The sequence below is a fragment of the Palaemon carinicauda genome, chromosome 30, assembly GCF_036898095.1.
Source record: "Palaemon carinicauda isolate YSFRI2023 chromosome 30, ASM3689809v2, whole genome shotgun sequence".
Classification (NCBI taxonomy): domain Eukaryota; kingdom Metazoa; phylum Arthropoda; class Malacostraca; order Decapoda; family Palaemonidae; genus Palaemon; species Palaemon carinicauda.
This window is the reverse complement of record NC_090754.1, coordinates 20,868,197-20,895,917: the sequence shown is the minus strand read 5'-3', so window position 1 is coordinate 20,895,917 and position 27,721 is coordinate 20,868,197. Positions and strand designations below refer to the sequence as shown.

At 42.7% G+C, this 27,721-nt stretch overlaps 1 protein-coding gene across 5 annotated transcripts in view; it reads left to right on the top strand.

Moving 5' to 3' along the window:
• msl-3 (male-specific lethal 3) overlaps nucleotides 1–27,721 on the top strand; it is a 267,550-nt gene that overhangs the window by 33,742 nt on the left and 206,087 nt on the right. For all 5 annotated transcript variants that reach the window (XM_068353489.1, XM_068353492.1, XM_068353491.1 and 2 more), the window contains exon 3: nucleotides 4,254–4,363. In XM_068353489.1, coding sequence (XP_068209590.1) covers nucleotides 4,254–4,363 — 110 coding nt within the window. The remainder of the gene's footprint in view (nucleotides 1–4,253; nucleotides 4,364–27,721) is intronic.

Genomic DNA, 27,721 nt, shown 5'->3' with positions numbered 1-27,721 from the left:
TCTCACCCTCAAGACGCTTTTTTTGGTGTGCTTGGCTTCGGCTAAAAGGGTCAGTGAGATCCATGCCTTTAGTAAAAACATCGGCTTTTCTAAAGATAAAGCCACATGTTCGCTTCAGCTTGGTTTCTTGGCCAAAAATGAACTGCCTTCTCGTCCTTGGCCTAAATCTTTTGATATACCTTGCCTATCAGAGATCGTAGGCAACGAGGTTGAAAGAGTACTGTGCCCAGTTAGAGCTCTTAAGTTTTATTTAGCTCGTACCAAATCTTTACGAGGTGGATCTGAGGCCTTATGGTGCTCCGTTAAGAAGCCCTCTTTGCCTATGTCTAAAAATGCTTTATCGTATTTTGTTAGATTTTTAATCCGAGAGGCTCATTCTCACTTAAGTGAAAAAGATCGTTGTTTACTTAAAGTCAAGACGCACGAAGTAAGAGCGATAGCAACTTCCGTGGCTTTTAAGCAAAACAGATCTCTGCGAAGTATTATGGACGCGACCTTTTGGAGGAGCAAGTCAGTGTTCGCTTCATTTTACTTAAAAGACGTCCAGACTCTTTATGAGGACTGCTACACACTGGGTCCATTCGTTGCAGCGAGTGCAGTAGTGGGTGAGGGTTCTACCACTACATTCCCTTAATCCCAATATCCTTTTAATCTTCTCTTGAAATGTTTTTAATCTCGTCTTGGGTTGTACGGAAGGCTGAGAAGCCTTTCGCATCCTTTTTGATTTTGCGGGTGGTCAGATGTCGTTTCTTGAGAGCGCCCAGATTAAGGGTTTTGATGAGGTCCTGTTGTATGGGTGGTCGCCCTGGATATAACAGCTCCTGGGAGTCTTTCAGCATCCTGAGAGGATGGCTGGGCTTCGTGAGGAAAGCGGACTAATAAGGCAGAGTAATCGTCAGAGTCAGCTTCCTTACCAGGTACCTATATTTAATTGGGTTTTATTATGATATAATTGTCAAAAACTCTAAGCATATACGCCTTTATTGTATTAATACTGGTCTCTACCCACCACCATGGGTGTGAATCAGCTATTATATATTCACCGGCTAAGTTTAATATTTAAAAATGATATTTTGATTATAAAATAAATTTTTGAATATACTTACCCGGTGAATATATAAATTAAAGGCCCTCCCTTCCTCCCCGATAGAGACCCAGCGGAATGAGAAGAACTGGAGCTGTTTACAAGTATATGCGGTATCTGGCCGATAGTCGGCGCTGGTAGGCACACCCGCAACCTTCATGGCGATCGCTCGAGAGTTTTTGGGTTTCTGTCGAGCCGTCGGAGACGTCAGCTATTATATATTCACCGGGTAAGTATATTCAAAAATTTATTTTATAATCAAAATATAATTTTTCCAGCTTCAATAAGGTAACACAGGATACTGACCAATTGCTACTGTGCCCAGTCAGGGCGCTGAGGAAATACCTGAAGCGCACCAGACCTTTCAGACCACGCCTCCGTCATCTCTTCCTCAGTACCAACAAGGTAAAGAAGAGAATCTCTTGCAACACTATCTCTTTCTGGCTCAAGAAAGTTATTGCGAGAGCCATTCACGGAGAACCAGAGGCAGCTCAACCCAAAGCCCATCAAGTTAGGGGAGTGGCTGCCTCACTGGCATTTAAGAAAATTTTTTCAGTCTCCCAAGTCTTAAGAGCTAGAGTCTGGAAACGCCAATTTACATTCACCACTCACTATTAAACCGATATGACACATAGGTCTCTAAAAACCTTTTCTATAGGGCCTATTGTAGCAGGTCAACAGGTGCTGTAGCTACCTTACGCCCTTTCAGGGGACAATGGCCATTGGTTGAGGATTCTGTGTTACACTAGGTTTTTAGAAGGACATCCATCTATCTTCTGCGCTTCCTTCTTCTTCCCATCTGGGTATCCTTGTCTGTAACCAGTTTCAGCTGGACTTGCCAATGGAAATAAGGTATGAAACTCATCTGACTCCTCTCACAGGGTATAAGTTATACTTGTAGTCACGAGGGTTCCCCTTTTCAAGGTCAGGGGAATCCTAAGTATGAAAGGTTCCGAGTCGAATGTTCCTGACCCCCTTCATCCTGAAACATTTGTTTCCACGTAATTACAAATTTTCAGTCGTGCTAAGATTATGAGGATCTACAAAGAAAAGTATAACAGGAGATTTTTTCGTCAAAAGAGTCTAGTCTGAGGACTATCTTCCCTAGGAATAGGGAACTCCTCGACCACCCTGACCTCAAGACTAAGTCCCCTATAGTAAAGAATGAGGGTTTGTATCAAGTGTAGGAACAAATGCCAAACTTATAACAGAGTTTGTATTTTTCCTAACATACAAACCCGAATTCTTTACACAAATCTTCCCTCCGTCACCGCCCCCTAAAAATAGTCCTAGCTAGAATCCGATTGAAGGTATTTAGTAGCTACCGACCGGCAGTCCCGCACCACTAACAGGTGGATAACTACCGGCCCAGTCGTTAACGACCTTGTTAAGGTTTCCTGCTGTATTTTCCAGCTCGCGCTAGAATATCTCCTATAGTAAAGAACTCGGGTTTGTATGTTAGGGAAAATACAAATTCTGTTATAAGTTAGTCATGTTTTCCATGTTTATTCATTGAGCAAGATTTAGGTATAGGTAATTTCAAGCATTCATTAAAGGCTTATTTCTAGTGATTTGGCAGCAAGCTCTTTTCTTTGATTTTAACATTTGCAAAAGAATTATTATCATACCAGATGTTTTGAGGCATGGACTTTCTCATTTGAAGTTTATACCTTTATTTGCCTTGCCAGTCACAATCAAAGGTCATACCCCTTTGCAACACCTCTTCTATTCCTATCAGTGGAATTATGTGATTGTGTTTGGTCAGTTCTTGTATAGGTGACCACCTTGGCACACCAGATGATATTAACATAAACATCTTGCAGTTTTGCTGGCAAGTTTCCAGACTTCAATGTAGATGATGGTAAATTATGATTAAGAATGCAGTTCTAGGCCAGATAGGCCTTTAAATTTTGTATTCCCTTCTTAGGAGTTAGGTTTTCTGCTTGGCCGTATATAAGTCTATTTGGTTTTGCTAATTGAGGAAGGGTCAATGCTTGGCCTTATATAAGTATATTTTCTTTTTCTAATTGAGGATAATTCTTTCTCGATGACTACTGACAACTGAGTAAGTCTTTCTGACCAATTATTGTTTAAAAAATCTTGAGGATAGATGAGTAATCATGGCTATTTGCATAAGACCTGGCTTTAATTAAGGTTATTAGGTAACGCAGTTGGGATACCCTTCTTTGTAATCTTCATTGCTGACCTTTATTCTGTTTTGTAGCAGCAAGGGATGTTTGAAATTGTTACTTTTATTGCTAGGGAAATATGCTTCTGTTTGGATAAAGTGCTGCAGGTAACACATTGTAGGTGTCATGCTGTGGTTGTTTCATAGTATTTGAAAGAGGAATATATATCGGGTGATTTTTTAGACCCTAGGTCCAGAAGTGGTAATATTGCATGTTATTACTGTTTATTTTAGGGTAGAAGTCATTACTTTTAAGTTTAAAAAGTTTTAAGGAAGTGAGCATTGCTTGGTTTTTTGAGAAGATGAAGTCCCTTTATTGAATAATTGTTGGGACTTGACTTCTCTGGAATATTAGCATTTTTCTTGTCTTAATCTAGTGCCTCTTATTTACATGCATTGGTATTCACCTCAATAGTACCTTTTCTCGATCTCAAAATTTTGCAAAGAAAAGGATGTAAATCTTTTATGATATGATATTAATTACTAATAAATCTCCATTCCATAGTAATGTGTTATTCAGCTCATGAATTTGAGGCGAGTCATTAATATAAACTTGAATTTTGAAAAAGAATTATTTCAATACATACCTTAAATTCATTAACATCCCCCTGCATTGCCTCATTGCATTTATTGGGTTTTATTTTTTTATCAACTATAAAGGATTTAATTTTCAACTTTGATAAGTGGTATGTCATAACACCTTGGCTTCTCTTCACTGTGGCAGCTACTGCTCCAGGGTAGTGAGAACTGTTCTTTTGTCTTTCGTTGTGGTTGAATATTTTTCCTTCTATAAAATCATTTAATTTAAAAAAATTAGGTTTTTCTTTGATTTGAATATTTAATTGGTTATTAATTTTTAATAAGATATCCAGTATTAAGTTTGCACAAGGATATACTGTACCTGATTTACAATCATGGAAGAGTTTTGATGTAAAGAAATTCTCAATATATTTATACTAATGAAATATGTGACTTTTTCAGGGTTGGAACGCGTCTTGGGATCGCTGCGTTGCCGAAGATTACGTATTGAAAGACACAGATGAGAACAGAGAGTTACAACGCCAATTAGCGGACAAAGCTCACATAAAACTGTAAGGGCTCAAATTTTTTTTATTGAAGGCATTTTTTAGTTATTTTTGAGTTCAAGTAAGTTTTAGTTGTTCTTAATTACAGTAGTTCGTCTTGAAGCCTTTTTTTCAATATTTAACTTAGCCGGTGATTATAATAGCTGCAACTCTGTTGCTCGACAGAAAAACTCTACGGAAAAATTCGCCAGCGATCGCTACACAGGTTGGGGGTGTACTCAACAGCGCCATCTGTCGTTCAGATACCCAGTACTCATTGTAAACAAAGAACTCAATTTTCTCTCTGTCGGGCTACCGGCAAGACCTACTAATTCGCTGTTGCTAACTGGATTTGTTTTCACAACTATTTGGTGAAGTACACTATTCTAGTTTTGAGCTTTCGCTATGCAGGTGTTTTATCTTCATCTTAAATCTTGAACTCGTTTTGGATAGATTTAATTATGGTGACAAGAGAGTATGGACTTTCTTTCACTTTTAAATGGCCGACCCTTCCCTTAGACGGAAGTGTGTTTAGGCTTTTAGTAATTATCTTATCACGTTATAGATTTTCCTCTATATATTTTATATCTCTCCGCCTTTATTAGGCCTCTTCGATTAACTTTCCATTTTTTTTTATAAACATATAAAAATAAATTTTAATGCTTTGTTTATATAGACCTTTCCTGAGAGTAGGCGGTCCTAACTTGGAAACCGAAGTTAATCTACATTGAGCCCTTTATATCGTCTTTAACTTTTAAAGAGCTAAGGATTTAAAACTTTTTCAATGTAATATTTTATGAAAGAATTTCTTTGATAGTCTTCGTACTGTTTTCAAAGATGAACTAACGTTTAGTTTTTTATGCTACGCAGTTGTTGACGTTCAGGACGTTCAACATGCGCTCTATCGTTACGATAGAGAGAGAGTGTATCACGGTTTCACTTTGCAGTAAGAGTAAATCGATTCTGACGTTTTGTTCATTCTTTCTTAGCTTAAATGTTTTAAATTCTAATTTAAAGGAACTTTTTATTTGAAAAACCTTTCAGTTTTTTCCTTTAGTCAAATAACATGTTTTTTTGACGATATATAATTGGGCTCTTCTCTTAGGTGCGAAATCAAGAGAGAAAGAGAGAGAGAGATAGAGACGGAGGGAGAGAGAGGAGAGAAAACGTTCCGTTCAAGCGGGTAACGTTGTTCTCGTGTTACTCACGTCCCTAGTCGCTGTACGGGGAGGAAGGATAAAACGTTTTTAGGTTTTTATTCTCGTCCCCAGGCTATGTGCGGTGAGAGATTGAAAACGTAGTTATATGAACTAGTGTTTAGTCTCTTTCCCAGCCACTGATTTTTCTTTTTATCTTAAAATATGTTTTCTGTTTTTTGCTGGTACTGTATTATGAGCTTGCATTATACGACTAATTTCGCAATTACTACCTTTTAATGAAGGGTAGAATTGCGTGTTTCAGGTAGAAATAAGTGCAAAACAGAAAATCGAAGTGATAAAGTGATATGCGCAAAATGTTACAGTGTTGTGTCCGAGGCGCAAAGTGTTACAGTGTTGCGTCCGAGGGTTCGTCTGTTCGTGCCTGTCGTTCACCTAGTCCGGGACCTCTTGCAAGCTCCCAAGCCCAGGGGAGAAGTAATGTCAAACGACTTATGGGTTCGAGAGGCCTTGACCAACGAACAGACGTTTTCCCTCTATGGTATCGGGTGTATCTTACCAAGATCTCCCCTACCATAAGACGAGAGAGACGTTGTTTCTCCTCGCCATCCGTAGGCTTTTCGCATAAGAAACCTGTCACAAGGTTTCGAAGCCCTTAAGCGAAAGTCAGTCCTTTCAGGACAGGTCCAGCGTCCTGGTTACAGCCATTAGGACAGCTCTGACCCTATGCAGTCATCGGATAACTGCTCGCCGCCTAACAAAAGCGTAACACAGACTCCGAAAGTCTTTTTTTGTAGGCAAAGTGTTGCGGTCACAGACGTTACCCTCGTCTATTACCACAACCATTTCCGTTGATCCTTAAGGGGTTGTATGGCAAAACATGCAGTATATGCTTGCCTCCCTTATGGAAGACTATTCTGCCGATTAGTCCGTTGAGTCTAGCCGTTTATCTCATCGATATCCTGGCTTTCAGCCAACCTAACGTTCCTTTGTGCTTACTGTTGACGTTGGCGTAGCTTAGTCACGTCAGTCAGGTTGTTTAGAACCACACTCGATGCGGTCTCGTGTGGTTTTTCAGCCGCATTTGGACGTTAGGCCACTGGCTGATGCTCCTGTTGACGTTCAAGACGTTCACTAACAATCGGAGTTGACTTGTTTTGACGCTGTGCGTCAACCTCCGCATTCTAGAGTCGTTTTGACTGCTCAGTCTAGGCAGTCAAAGCAGTCTCGAGTGGACGCTGTGCGTCCTCACGCACCTGTTGTGGTTGACAGTTCAGTTGTTGACAGTTCACAGACTGTCAAGCAGTTACATGACGTTGCGTTCTGGTCCGCTACTAATGCACCAGTGAGAGACTCAGCTTTTATCGGACAAGGTTCCTGTAGATGAGGAAGTTACTGTTCTCCCTCCTACTGATATTCCCTTGAGGACTCTGTCAGATGGAGAGGAGCCTTAAGCTGCTTAGCCTCCTATGGACTTTAATTAAATCATGATGATTTTTTTTAAGGTTCTTTGTCCGGATCTTGTAACTGCTGCTCCTCGTTCGCCTAAACGTCAGAGCTTACACTAGGCCTAGCTACTTCGAAGCCGTTGTTTTTAAGCTAGTGCTCTCTCGCTCTCCTAGAGAGCGTTACGTTGGCTAGGCAACTGGTTTTTCACCAGGAGGAGTTTGGGGGATACAGCCTTTGCTTTCCCTTCTTTTAAACTGGTTTATAGAGCGAGAGTCTGATATGACACGAGAGAAGTTCTCGGCTTGGGAGTTCATGCCTCTGCCCAGATAGACTTCTCAATTCTGGTAGGCTCTCCCTGGCGCCTAGCCAGGAGACGCTCCAAGTTGTTTACAGATCAACTTCACAGCTGTTGTCGAGCCTTTGAAGTTTTGCTGTACTATTATGTCACGCATAACAAGGCTTTCAGGGATGGTAAACGGTTCCGCCTCAGTCGCTAACCCCGTCTGTTGCCACACCTGCTCCCGTAGACCCTAAATGGGCTTTGCTGCAAGACATGCAGTCCAAGCTTGCGTCCTTGATAGAGGACTTAAATGCGGAGAAGAACCTTCTGGCCAACAACCTTCCAACCGGTCGGTTGTGCGCCCTGTTGACGCTGAGGTAACCTACTCGCGTCTGCCAGTTGAGGTGGTTCCTCCACCGATGCGACCCAGTGTGGGTTGCCAGCCGCACGTTGACGTTAAGCGACGCTCGGAGGTGGTTGTTGACGTTCAGGACGTTCAACAACCAGCAGAGGTGACTTGTTGTGACACAGTGCGTCAACCTCAGCAACCCGGTAGGGTGTTGACTGCACAACCCAGACGGTCTAGACAGTCTCGGGTTGACGCTGTGCTTCCTCGCGCACCCATGGTTGTTGACAGTTCACAGACTGTGCAGCAGTTCCATGATATTGCGTCCGGCTCCGTCACGCATCCACCAGTGCGACCGGATTCAGCGAGCCAGACGTTGCCCACTCCGTTGCCGTTTCCTCATCAGTTTCGGATGAGGAACCCTCTGATGAGGACGTTGCTGAACAACAAGACGATCAGCCCCCAGCCCTGCTATCCATCCAGAAGATGCTGAAGAAGGAACGTTGCTCAGTCAGGCTGTGGATGAGTCTGGTAGGGACGCTGTCATCCGTGGATCAATTTGTGTCACTAGGAAGACTACACCTCCGTCCTCTTCTATACCATCTAGCTTTTCACTGGAAAAAGGACAAGACGCTAGAAGCGGTCTCGATCCCGGTTTCCGAAAAGATAAAGTCTTGTCTGACTTGGTGAAAGGACAATATCAATCTAAGAGAGGGTCTTCCCCTGGCTGTTCAGACTCCCAACCACGTTCTCTTCTCGGACGCATCGGACGTAGGCTGGGGTGCGACATTAGACGGTCGGGAATGCTCGGGAATATGGAACTCGAGTCAAAGGACAATGCATTTCAACTGCAAGGAGCTACTGGCAGTACGTCTGGCCTGGAAAAGCTTCAGGTCTCTCCTTCAAGGCAAAGTGGTGGAGGTGAACTCGGACAACACCACGGCTTTGGCGTACATCTCCAAGCAAGGAGGGACCTACTCTCTGACGTTGTACGAGATCGCAAGGGACCTCCTCTCCTGGTCAAAAGGTCTAAACATATCACTAGTAACGAGGTTCATCCAAGGCAACTTGAATGTCATGGCAGATTGTCTCAGTCGGAAGGGACAAATAATTCCAACAGAATGGACCCTCCACAAGGATGTATGCAAGAGACTTTGGGCCACCTGGGGCCAGCCAACCATAGATCTCTTCGCAACCTCGATGACCAAGAGGCTCCCAATATTTTGCTCACCAATCCCGGACCCAGCAGCAGTTCATATAGATGCCTTTCTCCTAGATTGGTCACATCTAGATCTATATGCATTCCCTCCGTTCAAGATTGTCAACAAGGTACTGCAGAAGTTCGCCTCTCACGAAGGGACAAGGTTGACGCTAGTTGCTTCCCTCTGGCCCGCGAGAGAATGGTTCACCGAGGTACTTCGATGGCTAGTAGACGTTCCCAGAACACTTCCCCTAAGGGTAGACCTTCTACGTCAGCCACACGTAAAGAAGGTACACCAAGGCCTCCACGCTCTTCGTCTGACTGCCTTCAGACTATCGAAAGACTCTCGAGAGCTAGAGGCTTTTCGAAGGAGGCAGCCAGAGCGATTGCTAGAGCAAGGAGAACATCCACCCTTAGAGTCTACCAATCGAAGTGGGAAATCTTCCGAAACTGGTGCAAGTCAGTATCCGTACCCTCGACCAGTACCTCTGTAACTCAAATAGCTGACTTCCTCTTATATCTGAGGAAAGAACGATCTCTTTCAGCTCCCACTATCAAGGGTTACAGAAGCATGTTGGCATCAGTCTTCCGTCACAGAGGCTTAGATCTTTCCAACAATAAAGATCTACAGGACCTCCTTAAGTCTTTTGAGACCACGAAGGAGCGTCGTTTGGTTACACCTGGTTGGAATTTAGACGTGGTACTAAGATTCCTTATGTCAGACAGGTTCGAGCCGCTACAATCAGCCTCCCTGAAAGATCTCACCTTAAAGACTCTTTTCCTGGTATGCTTAGCCACAGCTAAAAGAGTCAGTGAGATTCATGCCTTCAGCAAGAACATCGGATTCTCATCTGAAACGGCTACATGTTCTCTACAACTTGGTTTTCTAGCCAAAAACGAGCTGCCTTCTCGACCTTGGCCAAAATCGTTCGATATTCCAAGCTTATCGTATGGTTGGAAATGAACTAGAAAGAGTCTTATGCCCTGTAAGAGCTCTTAAGTTCTATTTAAAACGAACTAAACCTTTACGAGGCCCGTCTGAAGCTTTATGGTATTCAGTTAAGAAACCATCTTTGCTTATGTCAAAGAATGCTTTATCCTATTTTATCAGACTGTTAATACGAGAAGCTCATTCCCATCTGAATGAGGAAGACCAAGCTTTGCTGAAGGTAAGGACACACGAAGTTAGAGCTGTCGCAACTTCCGTGGCCTTTAAACAAAATAGATCTCTGCGAAGTATAATCGACGCAACCTATTGGAAAGCAAGTCAGTGTTCGTGTCTTTTTATCTTAAGAATGTCCAGTCTCTTTACGAGAACTGCTACACTCTGGGACCATTCGTAGCAACGAGTGCAGTAGTGGGTGAGGGCTCAACCACTACAATTCCCTAATTCCATAACCTTTTTAATCTTTCTCTTGAAATGTTTTTATTGTTGTTTTTGGGTTGTCCGGAAGGCTAAGAAGCCTTTCGCATCCTAGTTGATTTGGCGGGTGGTCAAAGTCATTTCTTGAGAAGCGCCTAGATTAGAGGTTTTAATGAGGTCCTGTTGTATGGGTTGCAACCCTTGATACTTCAGCTCCTAGGGGTCGCTCAGCATCCTAAGAGGATCGCGAGGCTCCGTAAGGAAGACGTACTTAAAAAGGCAGAGTAATTGTTCAAGTCGACTTCCTTACCAGGTACCTATTTATTTTGTTTAGTTATTTTGATAACTTATAAAATGAAATAAAAATTCTTAGCTCATATGATGTAAACCTATTTTGCTGGTCTCTACCCACCCCCCTGGGTGTGAATCAGCTATTATAATCACCGGCTAAGTTAAATATTGAAAAATGTTATTTTGATAATAAAATAAATTTTTGAATATACTTACCCGGTGATTATAAATTAAAGGACCCTCCCTTCCTCCCCAATAGAGACACAGTGGACCGAGGAGAAAATTGAGTTCTTTGTTTACAATGAGTACTGGGTATCTGAACGACAGATGGCGCTGTTGAGTACACCCCCAACCTGTGTAGCGATCGCTGGCGAATTTTTCCGTAGAGTTTTTCTGTCGAGCAACAGAGTTGCAGCTATTATAATCACCGGGTAAGTATATTCAAAAATTTATTTTATTATCAAAATAACATTTTTGTTCCAAAAGTCTACAGTACTGTCAAACTGTTCCTGATAATAGGAAACTGTAAGCAATTTTACATAACTATATGTTTTGAAACATGGGAAACCCTTTCATGATATTGATGGGGGAAATAGTTTACAAAATAATTTTGACTGATAGGGCTTTGGATCAGAAAATAATTTGACAAAAGTAAAATGTAAAGTAGTACTTTGTTCCTACACAAATAAAAACCATTGTCCTTTAATTGGAATATGACTCAGGAACAGCTGTTGAGATTTAATGAGTTACCTATTACTACTGGGAGGTGGTTTAGAAACCCCACCTACCTGTCAGGCTGCAAGAGCAAGACTAGTACTTTTGACTTCAGTAGCAAGGAGTACACACATACCTTAGCTGCCTCTCAAATTTTGACTGTATTAGGTTTTTGGTTTCTCTTTTCAGAATAAAAAGAGGAAGTGCAGACATGCTATTGTGTTTGTGTAAACCTCGATAAATTAGATGAATAATATAAGGATATAAGGTGTTATAAGGTAAAATCACAAATGTGTGTGAGATTTATGCACAAATGTGCCTTTAATTTAATCCACCTTTTGCCTTTTGCAGGGGGCCATAATTGTTCGCAGTCATCCCCTTACTACTTTCAGCTTTGTGATGACGATAATAACAGGAACCAAAGAAGTTGGTCTCCCTCGGGTGCTGTGTCAGCAAAAGAAGGTTTTGCTGCCGCCATTACTTCTCAGGTTGCCCCTGCAGTGTCTTTTCAACTCCTGCATCACCTGTGGAGAGGCTGAAAGGTGAGGCTCCTACTGGTGTTATCTCTGCTGCTTTTGAAGAGGTCCTTGTATCCTCATCCTCCATGGGAGCATCATTTATGGTTTACAAGACCTTGACTCGGAAGAAGGCTGGCAAGTAATTAAGACTAAGCAGCCTGTCCCTGCTGTGTCACACTCATATAAGATATATATAAAATCTCAAGCTGACTGGAATGGCATTTTGAGTGATATTATGCATTTGAATTGGCCACAGTTGTATTAAAATGTTGAGCCTGTTGTTCTCTAGAATGAGAATCTGGTCAACATAATTGTTTGGCGTATCCCTTATCATGTGTTAAAATATTCAGTAAAAGACAAACCCTTGGTCAGTGATGATTGTAGATGTGCTTGTTTGGAGAAGTTGTAGGCCTATCATTTTTAGAAGGGCATCAGATCAGATTTGACTTACAATAGCTATACTCAGCTAAGAGCTGTTCCTCAGATAGCTTATGCTTCAACTGAAAAGGAATACAATTTGACCATGAAAGAAACCCTTTCCAGTACAACCTAGGAACATAGTGCTTGGTTACCCTTTATTTTGCACTCTTTGGTGTAGACTTACAGCTCCTCCTTTACTTAAACCAGATGGCTCTGTCGCTCACTGTCCATAGGAAAAGGCAACCCTTTTTGGCTGATGTTTTTGACAGTAAGCAGAGTAATGAGAGACTCTCTATTTTCCTGAGGCTAAACTAAGTAGTTTAGCTTTTTGGTTCAGTGAAATTAAAACACACTTGATGGACCTTGATGCTTATGAAGTTGTAAACCCAAATTTTATTATAAAGACTAATATTGTCTTGGCTCCTAAGTTGTCTGTTATTTTCTGCACGTTAGAAAGAAAAGGATCTTTTTGCACTTGGAGAATTTGTCATATAATTCCATTAGGTAAATGTGTTTGCAGTAGCACTACCCCTGCTAATTACTGTCCAGTTTCCATTGATCTAATATTATTCAAAGTTTTTCAATGTCTTTTTGCTAAACGTCTGAATAGATATGCTGAAGGTAATAATCTGTTCCCTAGTTTGCAATTTGGCTTTTACAAAGGCCTTGGTATACTGTATGTGATGCCCTTCTCACAATCTCCCATGCTGTATAGAAATCTCTTGATTGGGGTCAGGAAGGTTATATGATTGGTTTTGCTTTTAGTGCTGTCTTTGAGCATCAATCATAAGGCCCTTGGTTATTAAACTTGAAAAGTTTGGAGTAGGGGGAACTTCTCTTATCATCATTATTGAATTTTGTATCAATAGATTGCAAAATTTTTTTGATGGGAACTAAAGTGAGTATAGGAATGGGATATCTGGCATTCCTTAGGGTAGTGTTCTTTGCCCATTACTTTTCATACTAAATACACATGATATGGAGTTTGGCCTAGAAAACAAGCGTGTTCCATCTGCAGATGATGCTACTCTCTTTGACTCAATTCCATGTCTTGAATTTAGATCTGGTACTGGTGAATCCCTTAATAGAGATCTAGCTAAAATTAGTGCAAGGTGCAAATAATGGGGCATGAAGTTGAATTCTAATGAAACTCAAGTATGATTGTAAATAGGTTGAGAACAGTGGCTCACCAACATTCTGATCTCTGCATTGATGATATTTCTTTAACTATGTATAACTTTAAAATCTTAGGTGTGATTCTTGATTGCAGATTTACTGTATTTTTGAGAAATAGTATTGGTCTGTCTCTTCTTCAATTGCAGAAAAAGAATTGTCATATTGAGAAAGTCTTTTAAGATTTTTGGTGATCAATCTATCTAGATAAAATGTTTTAATTCTTTCATTTTATCTTTTTTAGTATTTGTCTCCTGTCTGGTTGTCAATTGCTGAATCTCATCTTAATCTGTTGCACAAAAACTTGTGGTCTATTAAACTTATTATTCCTCATGTAGGCATTAATCTCTGGCACCATCGTTCAGTTACTTCTTTATGCATATTGTATAAGATTTTTCATAATTCTGACCGTCCTTTGCGTTCAGATCTTTGTAGACTATACCATCCTGTATACAGTTAATTCTAATAGTCATGCTCTCTCCATCATAAGGCTCAACATTATGCAGTATTACAGAAGTTTTATTTTAGCTGTGAGGATATTGTGGAATGATCTTCATAATTAAGCCAGTTGAGTCAGTGGAACTTTCATCAGAATTTCAAACTTTCAGCGAATATTTTTATGTTGAATAGATTGACATAAGTCTTTCATAGTTTATGACAAATCTATTTTTTGGGCTCAGGTCATGTCGTCCTGATGGAAGGTTCCTATTGATAGCTTTCTAAGGGATATTTGGCTACAGTGATATTCCCAGAGAATTGACCTTTAGGTCTCCAGAATTATAACTCCTGGCGCGAATATCCTTAAAATTTCTCTTAAGGATATCGCATAATATCAGGGGATGTATATCTTGATACGACACATAGCAATCTTCACCCCGAATAGCATTTTCGTTTCGAGGGGGAAGAGTGGCGAAAACAGAAGGGGAGCCGTTATCAAGGTTACCCTTCCTCCCGTACTATTACAAGTATCTAAGATGACGCTTATTCCTATTTTCATAGCGATTTTGCACGGTGGTTTTCCCTGTTATCTAACGTTTGTGATCGTTAATTAGAGGATTTATAATGCAATCTCCAGCTTCTTCTGCCTCTGGAAATTGAGTACAGTATTTATTCTTTACAGTGTATAATTTTTAGCTCCTGCTTCACAGAGAAATTAGAGTATTTTTATGTGTTGGGAGCTTGGCTGATCACCGAAGGTGCCATGGGAGCTGTCGTTCATGACGCATATCTTATTTAGTTAGCAGAACGACATTCCCGGTTGTATAGCATTAATAAATTATGACAGCTATTTAGGCACAATTATACTAGTAAAAATATATATGATTATGCATATAATTTCCTCTTCCATATGTCGATCGTATACGTTAGAGTTTCGGCGATTTAGGTAACTGAAATCTTGCCCCGTGCTAGGCTACGTAGCCTATGCGCTTTAGTATACTTTCATACATGATCCCAGTTTACCATCGTGTATCGTTTTATCAATTCAACGGGAGATAGATATCTCCTAGAATTAATTATATACAGTAACTCGATACTCGTCTCCTGTGGAGATTTAAGGCTAATCCCTCCTTCCCTCTGAGTGCCGCCATAGGCGACAACCCTGTCTTGGTCTCGCCATAGAGTAGTCACTCCGGCTTGACTAGGCTAGTGTTTTCTGTCTCCCACCCTTGCCGGCGAGTATCCCGGCTTTGGTTTTCGATAGGACCCCAGAGTATTCAGTCTCTCTGCCGGCGGCTGAGCAGCAGGGCGAGTAGTCACTCCCCTGCCGGCATAGGAGGCTAAGCCTCCCTAGGCCGGAATTGAAGTGATAGTATGATGCCGCCACCTTCTCCCCTGCGGTCTAGAAGACTAGTCCTGTTTCGGCAGACCCTAGGCTGAAGAATAGATGTTCTTCCACCGCCTAGGATGGCGCCGATACTGAAACAGAGTTTCTCCCTTGTGTGGTAGTGGCCGCAACCCTGCCGCCTTCTTTCACACTTGATACAGGACCCTTTCCCTGCCCCTCTCTGTCCTTTAGCGATGGCCTAGCCATCGCAGCCCAGTGGCCGTCGTCCTACAATCTCACCGCTTGCTGGGTAGGTTGTGGTGCCGGCCGGGCTCTTACATAAGCAGCTGTATAGTCACTCAATCTTTCCCTTATGGACGCAAGGCTCCGAGAGAGGTTGTGCTGGCTGTGACGGCTGCTGGTGGGAGACCCTCTACTATCGAGTATTCTTCAGTCCTCTCTTGGTTTGCCATCCACATCTCTGAAGCTGGCAGTGACCGGCAATGGATTTTATGGCTTGATGGAAGCTTGAATGACGCATTCTCCCCTTCCATTTGAACCTTCATTCTGGAGGAAGGCAGTAAGGTTAAGTACTTACACCCTTATTTATTGTTAACAAACATTTAATAAGGTAGCCCTTCACTCCATGCTTTCTCTCTCTTTGTCAGCTAGTGCCGTCAGGTACTAACCGACATGCCGGCTGGGCCGGTGCCGCCGGGAATTAACCAGCCGGCATGTCCACCAGGTGCTAGCCTAGCTGGCAATATGCCGGCTGAACTACAGTATATGATTATACAGTAGCCAGTATATTTGCAGTACTGTATAGTATATACTGCTGACAGAAAACTATAGTATATAATATACAGTAGTTATTTTCCAACATACCATGTGCTTCTTGGCACCGTCTATTGTTGAGAGCTTTTGCTCAGAGAGTTTATGCCTCAACTGAAAAGGAGTACAATTTAACCATAAAAGAAACCCTTTCTGGTACAACTCAGGAACATAAATGGTGGTCTACCCTTAAATCTGCACTCTTTGGTGTAGATGCAACAGTTCCTCCTTTACTTAAACCTGATGGCTCAGTCACTCACTGTCCAAAGGAAAAGGCAACCCTTTTGGCTGATGTTTTTTACAGTAAACAGTAATGAAAAACTTGAACTTCCTCATTCCTGTTTTCCTGAGGCTAAACTAAGTAGTTTAGCTTTTCGATCTCGTGAGATTAAAGCTCTGTTGATGGACCTTGATGCTTATGGTGGTGTAGACCCAAATGGTATTTTTCCTTGGTTTTTTATAAAGACAGCAGATTTCTTAGCTCCAAAGTTATCTGTTATTTTGCGCAAGTTAGCAAGAAGAGGAGCTTTTAGCACTTGTTGGAGAATTGGTAATGTTACTCCTCTATGTAAATGCGTTTGTGGTAGCTCAAGTCCCACTGATTACCACCCAATTTCCATAACTCCCATATTATCTAAAGTTTTTGAACGTCTTCTGGCAAAACGTCTTAATAGGTTTGCTGAAGGTAATCATCTACTCCCTAGTTTGCAATTTGGTTTTCGTAAAGGCCTTGGAGCATGTGTTGCCCTTCTTACAATCTCCAATGCTGTACAGAAGTCCCTTGATTGTGGTCAGGAAGTGCGTATGATTGGCCTTGATTTTAGTGCTGCCTTTGACCGTGTAAATCATGAGGCCCTTGTTTTCAAACTGAAACAGTTGGGAGTGGATGGGTCGTTTCTTAGCGTTATTATTGATTTTTTAAGTAATAGATCTCAAAGAGTCGTTGTTGACGGGCACCATAGTGAGTATAGGAATGTGATATCCGGTGTTCCACAGGGTAGTGTTCTTGGCCCATTACTTTTCATACTATATACACATGACATGTGGTTTGGCCTAGAAAAGAAGCTTGTTGCATATGCAGATGATGCTACTCTCTTTGCATCAATTCCATCCCCTGAATGTAGATCTGGGGTTGGTGAATCCCTTAATAGAGATTTAGCTAAAATTAGTGCATGGTGCAAATTATGGAGTATGAAGTTGAATCCTAACAAAACTCAAAGTATGATTGTAAGTAGGTCAAGGACGGTGGCTCCTCAACATCCGGATCTCAGTATTGATAATGTTTCTTTAAATTTGTATGACTCTTTCAAAATTTTAGGTGTGATTCTCGACAGCAAATTTACTTTTGAGAAACATTTAAGGTCTGTGTCTTCTTCAATTGCACAAAAAATTGGCCTATTGAGAAAGTCTTTTAAGATTTTCTGTGATCAATCTATTCAGAAGAAGTGTTTTAATTCTTTTATTCTACCCTGTTTTGAGTATTGTTCTCCTGTCTGGTCTTCAGCTGCAGATTCTCATCTTAATTTGTTGGACAAAAACTTACGGTCTATTAAATTTCTTATTCCTGATCTAGATATTAATCTCTGGCACCGTCGTTCAATTAGTTCATTATGCATGTTGCATAAGATTTTTCATAACTCTGACCATCCTTTACATTTAGATCTCCCTGGACAATTCTATCCTGTTCGTAATACTAGGCAAGCAGTTAATTCTAATAGCCAGGCCTTCTCCATCAAGAGGCTCAATACTACGCAGTACTCCAGAAGTTTTATTCCAGCTGTTACCATGTTGTGGAATGATCTTCCTAATCGGGTAGTTGAATCAGTAGAACTTCAAAAGTTCAAAGTTGGAGCAAATGCTTTTTTGTTGACCAGGCGGACATGAGTCTTTTTATAGTTTATATATGACATATCTGTTTTTGACGTTGTTAATAGTTTATATAGGACATATCTGTTTTAACGTTGTTGCCCTTTTTAGAATGATTTATTGTTAATTTGTTCTTTTCATTTATTTTTCCTTATTTCCTTTCCTCACTGCGCTATTTTTCCCTATTGGGGCCCTTAGGCTTATAGCATCTTGCTTTTCCAACTAGGGTTGTAGCTTGGATAGTAATAATAATAATGATAAAGGGAAGATTTCCTTCAATATACTGATAGTTAATCAGTTAACAATTTACCCCACAATATTAAAGAACCTAAGAAGGGTCAGTGTTAAGATACACCTATTTAACCCTAAGGGTTAGAACCCTTCTCTTGAGTTTGCCTGAGTAGAGAAACTCTAAGGCTTTAATTCTGTGGGAGGTCACAGCAATTGGCTGTACAGGAAACACAAGTATGTGTCTTTCCTAGTTCCTTTCTAGCTTGACTATCCTAAGCTATAATGGTTAAAATATTAATATTAATATTTTGCATAATTTGTTTATCATGTGAGATAAACAACCACATACTCATTTAATTTTCCTCTCTTTACAGGAGGACCAAGTGAAGTGCGATGTCATCTTTTGCAACCACAAGAGTAAGGACTTCTGTGGCCACAAAGCGTGCAGGTCTCATGCCCCCTGTACCAAACAGACCAAAACCCTGCAGTACTGGGGCCCCCAAGACTGCAACATATGCCAGACCTTGGTGACCGAAGGTTTCGACGACCCCAAGTCAGCGGAGTCGAGGGATGCAGCACGAGCAAAGCTGTGCAGATTGGTACGAGGATTCCAAAAGAACCTTGGGGACCGTACCTTCCTAATGAAAGGATGCGTGACTTGCTGTTCCCGAAAGCGAGTAATGAAGCTGTCGTACCCCAGGCACGACCTGAACTCCCCTGCGTCCAGATTGCCGTCGAGATGGATGTCAGTGACGCGTTACAAGGCATGGACATCCACCAGGAAAGGGTGTCTGAAGTGTCCACGGACACTAAAAAGGATCTTCTCAAGGATGATCCCGATGAAGAGTCTACTCTACCTCCCGATGAAGCTGATGAAGTCGAGTCGGATTCCTTTCCGTCGGTGCCGGCACCGGAGCCGTTACCATCAACATCTTCTGCCCCTCCATCAGATGACATGAAACAGGCACTGGCCAATCTTACGGCTCTAATGGAGAGCATTCGCAAGCAAGGCGAAGCTAGGGAAGCGAAACTTGAGAGAGAGCTCCGTGAAGCTCGACTCTCCACCACGTGAGGGTCATACAAGAGACTCAGAGTCCAAGACCTTCCACCCTGCTCCGAAACTAATCCCTGGAGGTATGCAGAGTTCATGCCGATCACCAACGGCAAACTCTACATATCGGAGAAGATGGGAGCCGTCCCCCTAGATGACATTCAGTTCTGGCCAAGCTTCAATGCTTACCCAGACTGCTCCATTCGACTGAAGCAGGAGCCAGCGTTGAAGGAAGAGATGAAACCCAAGGAGATCATGGTATTCGACCACGACAAGGCACAGGCTCTCTTGTCGAGCAGCCTAAAGAAGGTGGGCTACACGAACTCTAAGGTGTCTGACCTGAGCAAGAAACATCCTACCTTTCTTGTTCCAGCTTCAATAGCCTTCCCCTTTACATCGAAGGCTTTTAAAGCCGTTGCCAAGGCAATAGAGGAAGGCAAACCTTGTCCTACACTGGAAGAGTGTAGACCCCTGTCGTTAGCCCTGCCCATGGAGGACAAGGAGTGGAAGGAAGTCCACCTAACCTTCTCGGCAGGCAAGCTGGATGCAGATATCGCTGGACGTCAGTTCAACGAGAATCTCCCAAAGCTGTCAGACTTTCTCTTGCGTAAGGAGCAATAGACGAAGGAGAGACTAGCGGCATCCGTATCCCTACAGAACTGTATGGAGATGTGCGCAGGCTTAAAGAGCACCTCACACATGAACATGGTCATGGCCAAAATGCACATGGCCACCTTAGTAAAGGGCCTGTACGTCTTTATGTAAACCAGGAGAGCATGCAGAGAGTTCGTGTTTGCTACAGCAACTGTGAAACACGAACCCAGGAAGCTGATAGCTTCCAATATCTGGGGTAAAGAACTCTTTCCAAATGAAGTGGTCAAGGAGGTAGTTGACAAGGCCGCCACAGAGAATAGAAATCTTCTCCAGAAGTGGGGCATGTCATCTAAACGAAAGTCTTCCTCAGATGCGGGTCCCCAACCTAAGAGGAAGACCAAGAGACCTAGACTACCCTCTCGGCCTGCCCAGCAACAACATCCCACAGTCCCCATGACCGCGATGCCCCAAGTGGTTGCTCAACCGCAAACCACTTTCCAGGTGATGCCTCAACAGCTGGTTGCCCAGTCACCAGCATTCAACTCTGGGTTTGAGAGGCCGACCACTACCTTTCGTCCCAAAGGTAGAGGCTTCAGACGGGGCTCCTCAAAACACCCCTCATGAGGTAAGGGAGGACGCGGTCAGGGAGGTAAATCCTCCGGACAACTGAAGCAATGGGATGCTTCAGGTAGGAGGGAGGCTCCAACAATTTCAGGATCATTGGACCTTCGATCCTTGGGCCCACAGCCTAATCAATAACGGACTTGGATGAAGCTGGAGCAAGGCTCCACCATCATATCCTCAATTCTTCCAACACTCCACCCCCTCACTAGAAGAATATACCCTAGAACTATTGAGCAAACGGGTAATAAGGAGGGCAAAGTCCATCAAATTCCAGGGAAGGCTGTTTTGTGTTCCCAAGAAGGACTCGGACAAACTCAGAGTCATTCTGGACTTGTCGCCACTCAACAAGTTCATCGAGAACACGAAGTTCAGGATGTTAACCCTTCAGCACATAAGGACCCTGTTACACAGTCTCAATAGACCTGGCAGATGCTTACTGGCATATTCCAGTCAGCCGCCCCCTCTCCTCCTACCTAGGATTCAGGCTACAGAAGAAAAAGTACGTCTTCAGAGCCATGCCCTTCGGACTAAACTTAGCCCCAAGGATCTTCACGAAACTTGCAGACGCAGTCATTCAACAACTACGCCTAGAAGGCGTTCAGGTAGCAGCGTACCTGGACGACTGGCTGGTGTGGGCAGCATCCAGGATGGCTTGTCTGCATGCATCCAAGAAAATGATCCAGTTCCTGGAACATCTGGGATTCAAGATCAACCTCAAGAAGTCTCGACTTTCTCCAGCTCAGGAGTTTCAATGGCTGGGAATCCATTGGAACTTGAAGTCACACCGCCTCTCCATTCCCCCAGGGAAGAGGAGAGAGATTGTAGGATCTGTCAATCGACTACTGAAATCCGACAGGATCTCTAGACGCCAACAGGAAAGAGTACTGAGCTTTCTCCAGTTTGCAGCAGTGACAGACCCAGTGCTAAAAGCACAGCTGAAAGATGCGTCAGGAGTCTGGAGAAGATATGCATCAAACGCTCCAAGCGATAAAAAAAGACTGATACCGACCTTACTACGATCACTTCTCAAGCCATGGTCGAAGGCCAAGAACCTAAAGAGGACTGTGCCCTTACAACCACCTCCACCATCGATAACCATCCACACGGATGCCTCGACGGAAGGATGGGGGGGTCACTCCCATCAAAGGAAAGTCCAAGGGACTTGGTCTTCACTGTTCAAGACCTTTCACATCAACATTTTGGAGGCCATGGCAGTCCTTTTGACGTTGAAAAAACTCTCTCCTCACAGATCAGCCCAAGTCAGGCTGATCCCGGACAGCAAAGTGATAATGAGGTGTCTGAATAGACAAGGCTCGAGATCGCCCCATATCAACCATGTGATATTAGCCATCTTCCGTGTGGCGGAAAAGAAGAGATGGCACCTATCAGCAGTTCACCTTCAAGGGTTCCGCAATGTGACGGCGGACGCTCTATCTAGGCTCAAGCCGATAGAGTCAGAATTGTCCCTAGACACAGACTCATTCTCCTTCATCTTACAACAAGTCCCGGAACTGCAGATCGACCTCTTCGCGACGATTGACAACAAGAAACTACCTCAATATGTAGCCCCATACGAGGACCCTCTAGCGGAGGCGACGGACGCTATGTCCCTCGATTGGAACAAATGGAACCGGATTTACCTGTTTCCTCCGACCAATCTCGTACTGAAGGTCCTTAACAGGCTGAGATCCATCCGAGGAACGGCAGCTCTAGTGGCTTCCAAGTGGCCCAAGAGCAACTGGTTCCCTCTGGTAATAGAACTGAAGCTGAGGCTGGTCCCTCTACCGAACCCAACACTATCTCAACGGGTGCAGAAGTCGACTATCTTCGCTTCATCACAGAAAACCCAAAACCTTCATATCATGATTTTTTCGCCCTAGCGGTTAAGAAAAAATTTGGGATCTCAAAAGGCAGTATAGACTTCTTAGAAGAATACAAGTCCAAGTCAACCAGAAGACAATATGAATCGTCTTGGAAAAAGTGGGTTGCTTTCGTCAAAGCAAAAGGACCGAAAGAAATTTCAATAGACTTTTGTCTTTCCTTCTTTATCCACTTCATGAACAGGGCCTGGCAGCCAACACGATAACTACATGTAAGTCGGCGCTGACAAGACCTCTTCTATACGCCTTTCAAGTAGACCTGTCGAACGAAATCTTTAACAAGATCCCAAAGGCATGTGCTAGACTCAGGCCTGCAGCTCCTCCGAAGCCCATTTCAAGGTCCTTGGACAAGGTCCTACATTATGCTTTGACAGTGAACATTGAAGATTGCTCTCTCAAGGGTCTAATTCAAAAAGTTATTTTCCTGTTCGCTATAGCCTCGGGCTAGAGTTAGTGAAATAGTGGCCCTATCCAGAAACGAGGGCCTTATTCAGTTCACAGAAGTGGAAGAACTGAATCTCTTTCCTGATCCAACCTTTCTCGCCAAAAACGAGCTACCCACTAAGAGATGGGGTCCCTGGAGAATCTGCTCCGAAAGAGAACAGTTCCCATGGAACACATTTTTCTGTCGGCCACACTTTCAGAGGTACCTCCAATCTATGAAATTGTTTGCACTTCTTGGTTGGAGACTTTAAAGCATCTTCTTTGGGCCAAAGGCTTTTTGCGAGGGACTCCAGTGAAGATATCTGGGTACCTATGAGTGTTCTTTTCAGCTGTCTCCCAAGGAAAGTGTACCATTTTTTATGATTGGTGTCATAGAAGGGGTACTTCTCTTATTGGATCATTTCTAGCACACATCATTGACTTCTTCATCTCTTTCTTCTTCACCAAGGGCTGGTGGCTGGGAAAGACTACTGCTCAGCCATCAACACAGTCTTCCAAATAAGGAACATAGGCCTCTGCTCCTTGTGGGAGTTGTCTATGCTGATGAGTAGCTAGAAACTGTTGGATGTGAATCATGTTCTCAGGTTTTTCGTGTGTGTCCCATACAGGATGAGAATCCCCTATCCAAAATTCCAAAACCTAAAAATCTCCGAAATCCGAAATATTGTAGAATGATGAGGAACAGAAAATTCAACAGTGCTTGGAACGTTCCACAAAGTTCAGCTATTCCACACATGACCTACCCTTCTCCCCGCATTGTATCACATTGCAGTTTTCAGTTACCTTAGTAATCCCTTTGCTCCCTATTTATTCTGATTATAATTTATTTGTGCTTTGTAGTTTGAAATACAGTAATACCTCAACATACAAGCACTCCAACATACAAGCTAACCTCTGAGCAAAATTGTGCTCTGAGATACGAGCATGCTTACAGATGCTAATGCTAGATGGGTGAGCACTTCTAGGTCAGGGTGCCAGAAAAATCATTGTTACTGACTGACAGGGTTGGGGCTTCGATACCATTTTCTAATAGTTATAACTACCTTATTAGATTTGAATGACTGTTCCAACATCCCTGAGGTCATACTTCTATTAAAGGACTTAGTTTTCTATAGTAAGGAAAATTACAAATTACTTTAAAGAATTTTGGATTTTGTGATGATTAAACATTGTTTTATAGTATTTAAAATGTAGCTACAAGTTGAATCAGGTAGTGTATACAGTAGTAGGAAGTAGCTTGAAAAATGGTATAACTGCATTTCACAAATTACATTTAGATGCACTACATATACTGTATACTGAAGAGGGGTGAAATCCTCTTCTTTATTTCTCGCCTTTACTCTTTAGGAGATATATATTCTCTGTTTTTCTTAATGTAGTTGCATTATTAATATATTTGATGTATTTGTTTACTTTAGAAATATTCCTTCTCTGTAGTTAGAACTGTGAACCATTAGATACCAGTTGAAATCGATGATTTGCTACAATTTGCTGGTTTTAGATGGGGGCGATAGTGAGGTATGCTTGTAATGTGATCGAACCACCACAATTTGCTTATGAATCTCCTCATTCTTTAGTTATATTTGTTCAGTATCTGGATTTTCTTTGTCACCATTCACATCTATCAAATAGTTTTATAAGCCTTATATGTTTAACATGAAGTTTTACTGCTCACTAATTGGATACATTGCCTGGTCATATTGCTTTTTCTCCAGAAGCCCAGTTTAATTGACACTTACCTATAAAATTTTGGGAATTCGAAAAAATGTTCTTGCTTTCTTTCTCTTCAACAAATACATGCCCTTATCAAAGGAATAGAGCCCTCTAGCAGTAAGTGGTAGGAAGCCATGGTTGCAGCAGTAGGAGATATAGATTTCAGTTTTGAAGTCTACATTATCCCTCTTCTTGACACTATGAGTCAGTGGGGAAGAGGGTGGACATGTATGTGAACATCAGGCGAGTTTAGAAATAAGAAATTTTATTATTAAAATTCTAATTATTTCTATGAATCTCCCCTGATGTTCATATTACTGACTCCCACACACTGCAGGAGGTGTGGCACAATTGAAGGAGAGAGGGGTAAATTTAGTATAAGTAATGCAATGAGGTTAAGGGTTAATAACCTGGTCTAGATTACTTGTGTAGCTTACTTTGATAAACTGTTTAAACTATATTTTGAAGTATGGGATTCCAGATTGTTTACTTAAGTGATTAAAAATACAGTACTGTACTGCAGATTGCCTTTTTAAGATAAAGTTTTGGGAAAATCAACTTGGTTTGCCATAAAGGTGCTTCTAAAACTTTTCTAAAGAAAAATGTCAACAAAAATAAGGGAAATAGATGCACTCCTACTATCTTGTACCTTCACTCTTAAGCATTTGATGTTCTTTTTATTTAATTCCTTGTGTGCATCTGTGACCAAATTTTAACAAGGAATGCCAGAGCATTTCTGTCCCTACTACCTTTTGTTCATCAAAATACAACTGAATGGCTCTTACTGGACAAAATAGATATTCTCTTCTGAACTGTATTCATTCATTTTTATTGAAGTGATGTAAAAAAATTGAGGCAGTCTCTTAGTCTTAAAAGAATCTTGGCCCATTAGGAAGGTAAAAGAGACAAGATCATATTGTGTTTCTAAAGCCTACCTTTATCGACAACACTTTTTCTTATGTGTTTAGCTGACGCTAAAGCTAACTTAACACTATCTGTTACTGAAGGATGTAGAGGAACCCCCAAGTTACCACTTAAACATTTAGGTTAGGGGTGAAACTTGGTAGCTTAGGCCTGAAATATTACAAGTAGCTTAGGCTTGAAATATTACAGTACTCTGAATCTAGAACTATTTTGGAGTGTTGGAAGAATTGATGAAATGATGGTGGAGACTTGTTCCGTTTCCATCCTAGTCCGATCTTGATTAGGCCGTGGACCCAAGGATCGAAGGTCCAATGATCCTGAAGATGTTGGAGCCTCCTTTCTACCGGAAGCATCTCCTTGCTTCGATTGTCCGGAGGGTTTACCTCCTCGACCTCGTCCTCCCCTACTTCTTGAGGGATGTCTAGAGAAGCCCCGTCTTGATTCTTTACCTTTCGGCCAAAAGGTAGTGGTTTGCCTCTCAAACCCGGGGTTAAATGCTGGTGGCTGGGCAACCAGCTGTTGAGGCACCACTTGGAAGGTGGTCTGTGTTTGGGGCACCGCGGTCATGGTGACTGTGGGATGTTGTTGAGCAGGCCGAGGGGGAAGTCTAGGCTTCTTCGTCTTCCTTTTAGGTTGGGGACCCGCATCCGGGGAAGACTTCCTCTTTGAGGAAATGCCCCACTTCTGGAGAAGGTTCCTATTATCCATGGCGGCTTTCTCAACTACCTCTTTGACTACTTTGTTCGGGAAGAGGTCTTTACCCCAGATGTTAGAAGGTATCAGCTTCCTGGGTTTGTGTTTCACTGTTGCAGCAGCGAACACGAACTCTACAGGCTCTCCTAGCCTTCATGAAAGCATACAGGTCCTTTACTAGGGTGACCATATGCATTTTGGCCAGGACCATGAGCATGTCTGGGGTACTTCGTTGGCCTGCACACATATCTATGCAGTTTTGTAGGGATAAAGATGACGCAAGTCTCTCCTTCGTCTCTTGTTCCTTGCCAGAGAAAGTCAGAAAGTTTAGGGAGATTCGCGCCAAACTGTCGTCCAGCGATGTCTGCGTCCAGTTTCCCTACTGAGAAGGTTAGGTGGACACCCTTCCATTCCTTCTCTTGCATGGGCAAGGCTAACGGCAGAGGCCGGCACTCCTCTAGTGCAGGGCATGGTTTGCCTGCCTCCAATGTCTTAGCAACAGATTTAAATGCCTTTAACATAAAGGAGAAGGCTATTGAAGCAGGAGCAAGAAAGGTAGGGTGTTTCTTGCTCAAGGCCGACACTTTCGAATTTGAATAGCCCGCCTTTCTCAGGCTACTCGACAAGAGAGCCTGTGCCTTATCTTGGTCGAAAACCATGACCTCCTTCAGTTCCGTCCCCTCTTTTGGTGTTGGTTCATGCTTCAGTTGAATGAAGCAATCAGGGTAAGCATTAAAGCTTGGCCAAAACTGGATGTCGTCTAAGGGGACGGCTCCCATCTTCTCCGAGATGTAGAGTTTGCCGCGTAATCGGCATAAACTCCGCATACCTCCAGGGATTGGTTTTGGAGCAGGTTGGGAGGTCTTGGACTCTGGGTCGCCTGTATGACGCTCGGGAGGCGGTAAGTGGAGCTTCACGGAGCTCTCTCTCAAATCTCGCTTCCCTTGCTTCGCCTTGTTTGCGAATGTTCTCCATTAAAGCCGTAAGGTGGGCCAGTGTCTGGCTCATGTTGTCCAGTGGAGGGGTAGAAGCTGATGATGTCGAGGGTAACGGCTCCGGTGCCGGCACAGACGGAAGGAACTCCGACTCAACATCCTCAGCTTCTTCTGGAGGTAGAGTAGACTCCTCGGGGTCATCCTTTAATAGATCCTTTTCAGTGTCCATAGACACTTCCGACATCCTCTCCTCCTGGTGGATGTCCATACTTTGCAACGCCTCACTGACATCCATCTCGATGGCAATCTGGACGCAGGGAGGTCCGGGTCGTGCTTGGGGCACAACAATTTCACTACCCGCTTTCGGGAACAGCAAGCTACGCATCCTATCATTAGGTAGGTATGGTCCCGGAGAGTTCTTCTGGAACCCTCTTACCCACTTGCGCAGCTTTTCACGTGCCGCATCCATTGACTCCGCTGACTTGGGGTCGTTGAAACCTTCGGTCACCTAGGTCCAGCAGATATTGTAGTCTTGGGTTCCCAGTACTGCAGGGTTTCAGTAATGATGGTGCAGGGGGCATGAGACCTGCACGCTTTGTGACCGTAGAAGTTCCTACTCCTATGGTTGCAGAAGATCGCATCGCATTTCATCTGAGGTTCCTCCTGTAAAAAAAGGAAAATTAAATGAGAATGCGATTGTTTATCTCAAATGATAAACAGATATGCAAATATTAATATTTTAACCATTATAGCTTAGGATAGTAAGCTAGAAAGAAATTGAGAAAAACAGATACTTGTGTATCCCTTCCAGCCAATTGCTGTGACCTCCCCCCCCCAATATTAAGGATATAGAGTTTCCTTTATCAGGGCAACTCAGAAGAGAAGGGTTCTAACCTCTAGGGATAGAAAAAGTGTACACTGC